Genomic DNA, 7,079 nt, shown 5'->3' with positions numbered 1-7,079 from the left:
CCCCCCCCAGTCAGTGAACCAATCAATGAGCAACAGTAGCTGATGTCAAATCGGGCAGGCCCGCCTGGATAGAAAAATGGGTCTCTGGGTTGGGCCAAGCCGAGCCGAGCCAGGCCGGGCCGGGCCTTGAAAAAAAATGCCTACAGTGCTGAACTTGGTAAGTCTCAGCTCTACAGTGCTCACACTTGAGTTAATTCAGTCTGAAAGACATATCAGCCTTAAGGTATCATTGTGCCTGAATTAGAAACAGAATAGGTCACTATTGTGAATACTTATAATGTCCTATAAGATGAGATTAAACCCATCTGGAGCAGTGCCTGGAATATCCACGTCATTACATTATGTGTTACTGATTTTGCTGTTTCAGCTCCTTTCTACCTCCACCCTTGTTTTCCCGAGTCAAACATTTTAATGAAATTTTCCAGTCACATTAATACTGAGAAGAGCTCAACACAATGAAATACTGCACACTGCTCAAAATAGAAACAACAAATGGCTTATTTAATCTTCCACTCGCATATTTTTGTTTTACATTATTTGCTTGTGAACTGAAGCAGCGTTTCACTTTTCAACCATATAAGAATTCTCTAGTGCCGCCTCACACCCCCACCCCCACCCCAAATCCCCTGGCTGAGGTGGCAGCTCTGTAAAGATGACCAGTGGCCACGTTGTGGTGTACAGTCTGCAGCCTGGAGATTAGAGGACCAGTGAAGATTTGCTGAGGATAAATGAAAAGCTGAGCTGAACAATGAATCCTACTGGCCAAGATTGTTTAAAGGGATAAGATGCTCACAAAAATCTGGCTCTATATTGGGTAGTATGTTTGTACTGGAGTGTATTGTGTGGGATTGTGTGCCTGTAACTCCGGGTATATGTATGAGATAAGCCTAGTGAGTACAGTGGTAGGATGTAAGGTTTATGCGTGAAGGAAAGTTATGTGATGAGAGGGCTGTAGTAAAACTGTCAAAAGCAAAAAAAAATAAAAAATAAAAAATCCAAACAGTCATATTTGGAATCCTTTGAAGCTACAACTTCAAATGCAGACAGAGCTTAAAAGACTCAGAAGTGAAAAGCTCACACACACACACACACACACACGCACGCACACACACACACGCACGCACGCACGCACGCACGCACGCACACACTTACAGTAGTTGAGACAACTTGAACTAGCCCTATCATAATTATTCTTGGGAGTTTTTTATATCTTAAATGTGTTCACATGTATGAGTTTATTTATGGTATTGCATTCTGGCTTCAACCTTAAGAATTCCCTGTCACTCAGTCAAGTGAAAGAATAGAACAAAGATTAAATATTTCATGTTCTTACCAAAGTCAACAAAGGAGGACTGCCCAACAGTCTTTACAGGTGGTGCTGGAATGATGTGAGCTTTGGTGAAGGTCCCATCCTGAGAGAACAGCGAGGAGAAAAAAGAAGAAGACACAAATTATACAGTTTTCTAAGTGCTCATACATACTGCAGCTATTAAACTGCAAATTTCTTTGAAGGTCATGAATATGTCAGCTGTTATTAAATTTAATGTCACAGCTCTAGTCGATCTATTGTGAGACAAGACAGAACAAAGGTATAATGATTTCCACACTGAAGCTTATTTCTCTTCAACACACAAGATACATATTTAATAAAACCACAAGTGCATATTTTGTATGTATATTTGCATATAAATTAGCACAGGGTGTATGCAAAAGCTGCTCATTAGCAAGCAATATTTAGCAGGTGCTGGTCAGTTATTACCTCTGCCCAATCTTACCCACATTTTGTACCTGGTGGCTGTCATTTCATATAACTAATAATTTCTATACTGACAATGACTTTTGATTTTAGAAGAGTAAAAAAAAAATTAAAAAACCTCATAATTTCACAGTTTACTGAGCTTATTTGATGTTTTCAAACTGTTGCTTTAAATCCAAAAATACATTATAGAACTGTCACAATTTCTTTTTTTTTCTGAAATCTTTTCACCAAGATTTCCTTGTAGCTGTACATGCAGTATAACTCTAAAACTTGTTTTGATCCTTCTTCAGTAAAAAAATAACAGTGTTGTGACAAACCCTAAGACATCTGGCTATTACAGATTTCTGAACATTTTCACTTTTTTTAAAACCAAAACAATAAATGCAGGTGCTGAGAGTTCTGGCCCAGTTCAGTTGCTACTGGCCTGTGCTGCCCTTTACAGTGCAGGAAAGWAAAGAGATCGGATGAGCAGAAACAGAAATGTGTTTACTCACATACATGCTCACAGTGGGATATACTGCCTGCTGATACCAACATAAGTGTTTTATGAGAGAGTCCAGCAGACGAGGAAAAAGAGACAGGCAGAGAAAGTGAGAGAGACAGCGATAGAGTGAGAGAAACCAACATGCATTATGAATGAGAGAAAGTGAAAGACTGTGTGGGCTAAATAAGTTTTTAAGTGTTGTATTTAACTGGCCAATAGGTCTTCAAAATATCCACAGCTACAGTGCATTTCCTGAAGCCATACCAAAATAAAACAGAGACTTCCTCACTTTCTTTCACAGATATAAAGTCAGTTAAACATAAACAAAACAAGATACTTCAATATCTCATAATAAAGACTTCAAGCAGATCTTTAAAAGAAATGAGCAAATGTTTTACTTCAGCAAACTAAAGACAAATCCTATCAAATAAAAGCCCCCCCCCAAGTGTGTGACAAAACTGGACAGAGTGTCAAAATAATGTTCATGATGTCTAGCAGTGTAATACAACAACCTCTCTACGGTATTGATTTTCTGTGTAGACAGAAACTCTACAAGCCACAGTAAGAAACTGCTAACATACACACTGAAACAAATGCAAAGTGAAGAATTTGCTTGAACAAAAACCTGTCTGAAGTGAACACCAAACTAACTCAGACTCGAGCTCAACTCCACACATTCTTTTATCAGAATAAGAAAAGTTATAAAAATAATCTGTTCTCTTAAAGGATTAAGGATTTTGAATTAATTTTAGACATTTGTTTGCAAATATGCTTTTTCCATGTTGTTGTTTTCTAATGGGACTTGTTAGATATTGTGTGGTGAATAATAAAGAATAATTATGAGAAAAAAATGTCTGTAAAAGTGGTTTAATATTGGGTGCTGGCTGTAGAAAGAGATCAAAGAACAAAAAAGAAGAAAAAGCCAAAAGGAGGTGTATAATGTGTAACAAAAGAATTATACACAGCTTTTTTTCCACATTAGTTGAGGGAAATCACAGGTGCTATTAATGGCACAAGTGACAGTTTCAATCTTTTAAGAGTTAAAGTCAGCCTAAGCATATATGGTCCATAAGATCCATAAGACTGTAAATTTAACAGCTACATTTTTTGTATACAGTATTTGTATTTATTTTATGGAAAAGCTTATCAAAACAGGCGTTATAACCCTTCTGATATGTAAGTGCATGAATGAAGTGGATGTACTGGGATTGTGGGTAAGTCAGCTGTCCCAACATCTCTGCAAAGACCTGGTTCCATTAGAGCTTGTTAAATGAACTCCTGCTGCAGTAACAACAAACAGGACTCCTGGGATAAATGAAACAATCATTGATGGTGTTTGGTGCTCTGAAGCAGGCAGAACGAAAAGATGGACGTTTGCCAGATTTCAATTTTTCTCATGTCGATATGTCAACCATAAATAATGGTTTTCCACAGACAAGACTCCTAGATGTTTTTGCTTACGTTGCAACAAATGCACACACAAAATGATTTAAGACCCTTTGGATATCTCTAATAACCAAATATCCTAGTTGATGGTGCTCAAAGCAATTTAATGTTGTTCATCTTTAAATGAATTTAGTTTCAGTACCTCAAGGGATAATGATAATATAAGGGATAATATCATGTATATACATTTTTAATGACAACATAATTTTGTTGTAAACGTAAAATGAGCTGTGACAACATAAATGCATCTAATCTAATCTAAAAATCTCCTGTCTGTTTTGTGTCATAAAGTGTTATGATGTTTGGATTTAATCATTTAATTAGTGGAAGTTACCATGTTTTCAATATTGTTCTAAATATTTAACTAACAAGAAGTGTGCCTATTGACGCAAACATAAAAAAAATATGCTGTTCATTCATCAGTGGTTTTAATATTGTGTCTGACTGCTGCTTCGAAAAGCTATTCGAGCCTGTCTGCAAGTTTGGTGAAGTTTCCTTCTAACAACTATTGCAGAAGGAGCTCAGTTGCTCATCTTAATTGCAGCCTTACTGTTTAAGCTTCAAACTCCATCCTGAAACAAAATTAACAGACTAATGACTAGTGTTGCTAAAGTCTGTTAGATTTACGACACCACAACTCACTGTAAATCAGTTAGTCCTTCAATATTTTGACATCTATTTTTATCTTGTCTTGTGCTTGACTGTTCATCCCTAAACAGTCAAGCATGTGTCTTTAAGTAAGAAAAATGGATCTTAACTGGCCTCATATAGTGGTTTATGAAGCCAGCCAGATAGTCTACCTAAGTGAGGAAGAAAACCCCTTTCAAACAAATGAAGTGTTTCATGTTTCTCTGAAAAGCAAACTCATGCTGGAGTAAAGACAAGGTCCACTTTGAATGGCCAATGGTTGCCTTCACATGGTAACAGAAATGGCAGAGAGGAATTAAAAACTGGACCACTAAAATATATGAAACACTTATTATTACTGAGCAACTGTGCTATGCAAGTTTGTTAGTGTGGTTTCTTTTTACTGGCAGAGCCTGAATTATTGGCACTGATCGAAACAGACCATAAATTATTCTCTAAAACTTTACTTTTTGTCTTTTATTGTTAAACTCAATTATTTTTCTACTCGCACTGATACAGACAAAACTGTCAGCTGGTGCCAGTTTGTCTAATGTGATATTACATTCAGTAATGCCTTTATAGTCATCAAAGGTTTAGACCTAAGTCTGCATCAGTGCTGGTTTATTTCTTTGTATTAGTATTCTTTGTGTACACATTTTGATCTGGAAATGTCAGCAATCGTGGAGCTGACTTTCTATATATTTGTAAAAAGAAAAAAAAAAGAAATAATACTGCCTGTGTATAATAAGATATGACAAACATCTTGAATGATCCAGAAACAAATAAAACAGACAGTTGAGCTAATAATATACTGTATATAGTTGCACCAAATGGATCTCTAAGAATTTTTAACTGTGTTACTTTTCCACAATATAAGGGACACACTATACCCGTTCTCCACAATCCTTTCACAAATAATGGAACTTTCTTTATATGTCTGTGTGTCTTAGCTATGCCTCTTGGGGGTTCCATTAGATGAAGTTTAACATAAAACTTTCATTTTTTTCCCACAGTAGCATTAGGTGTTTAAGTTATCTTTCCCTCTTAGGCTTATTTCAGGCAAATTTAGGCATTTTCCTTTATTAATATAATTTATTTTTTGTCTTAACAAAGGCTTTACTGTGTTGCAGAAATCGTGAAGCACTTTTGGGAGGTTTGTTTTGAACACATACTGTTCTCTTACACCTTGAACACTTTCTATGGCTTAAAAAACTTTTGCTGCATAAGATGAAATATGAAAACTGGTCATTACAATTAAACATTAATTAAGTTTTAAACTTACCAATACAATGGCTGATCAGAACCAATGTGATGTAGCATGTGTCATTGAAAAAATACCATCCTGCTTTAAATATTTAGGTCTTACTGCTGTGGTTGTACACATGTTTTTATTTTTATTTTTACTGTTTTACTGCATTAAAACTGTGAGTATTGTATAAAAATAACAATAATTAAAGCAACCATTTATCACTGAAAATGCCCGACTGTAAAAAAATAAAATAAAATAAAAAATGGTGTTGTTAGCCATTTCTGGGAATAAAAACATCTGATCACTGTCACAAAGCTCTGATGTGTGAAGACATGTTTGTGTACAAACAGTACTGATGATAAACAGTAAAGCTAAGAATTTATGTCCATAGTCATTTGTTTATGCTGCACGTTTGATTGTTGAGGCTTCTGAAAAAGCAAAGTTAATAAAATATTTTTATAGGTGACCTCAGGCCATTTAAATCAGTATTCCTTCCAGTAACTGATGACTGATAGATTTAAAATATAAATTGATTGTTGCAGTCTGACTGTTGAGAATTCTGACTTTATTTTTTCATTTTTCTTGACAATTTAGTACATCTGTCAGTGATGAGAGGGATTACCAAGAAATATGCTTTGAAAAGCATAAAAACTAAGAGTAAGAATTAATCACTATATGTAGAAAGTTGTATGGGATTGTTTTACTCATTTATTTTTGGTGGGTGTTTTGTGCAATTTTTAAGTTCTGCAAAACAAGCCTGCAAATGAAAACAACATTAAAGCTAGTATTTCTTTAGTGGTTTTCAGGAGGCTTATTATATACTTTGTCTTGTGTTCAGTAAAAACACGGAGAAGCACCAGCCCAATATTATTTATTATTAGGTGGGATTGTACATCCACTGGTTACCAATACTGACTKATACTGGCTAAAATTTAATCATTAATAAGAAACAAATTGTGCTTTTAGAGGCTAATTCTTTGAATCATGCTTAATACTCTGAAAGCTGACGAGGCACAGTTGTAGAGGTACTTAGTTCAGGYATTTAAATGTTCCAACAAGTGCATTGGCTAAAGATTTCCACTTTCACTAACAGCTGATAGATTCATTTCTTTGCCAGCCCTATTAGTTTCAATTTGCAGAGAATTAGTGAATCTGAAGGCTGCGTCTACTTGATGTGCAAACAACTCTTCCCAGAAGGAAGTGCAGCACACACAATGGCCTCATACATGCTTGTGCAAGATTGGAGGTTTTAAAATGTTTCTTTTTTTTTCTGCAGGGGTTGCCACAGCGGGCAAACTCACACGAAAATTTGGTAATTGTTTTATGTCAGATGCCTTTCATGATGCAACCTTTGCTTGAACATGCAGCCCCAGGAGTACAAGACTGACCACCATGGTAGTGGAAGCCTGTGTTTGGAGGTTTTAAAAAAGCATTCTTTAATTTTTAACATAATAAAAATTTCAAATAGGAAAAAAAATACAACTTAATATTTTCTATGATAGCATAAGAGTTAT

At 35.5% G+C, this 7,079-nt stretch overlaps 1 protein-coding gene across 1 annotated transcript in view; it reads right to left on the bottom strand.

The window, feature by feature from the left end:
• Positions 1-7,079, bottom strand: part of itfg1 (integrin alpha FG-GAP repeat containing 1) — a gene marked incomplete at its 3' end in the record, with an annotated part of 106,248 nt that overhangs the window by 74,073 nt on the left and 25,096 nt on the right. The window contains 1 exon segment of the mRNA XM_014028579.1: positions 1,334-1,412. Coding sequence (XP_013884033.1) covers positions 1,334-1,412 — 79 coding nt within the window.

This window comes from Austrofundulus limnaeus, unplaced genomic scaffold (assembly GCF_001266775.1).
Source record: "Austrofundulus limnaeus strain Quisiro unplaced genomic scaffold, Austrofundulus_limnaeus-1.0 Scaffold784, whole genome shotgun sequence".
Taxonomy (NCBI): domain Eukaryota; kingdom Metazoa; phylum Chordata; class Actinopteri; order Cyprinodontiformes; family Rivulidae; genus Austrofundulus; species Austrofundulus limnaeus.
Note: the sequence above shows the minus strand (reverse complement) of the source record. Positions and strands in the feature narration are given on the sequence as shown.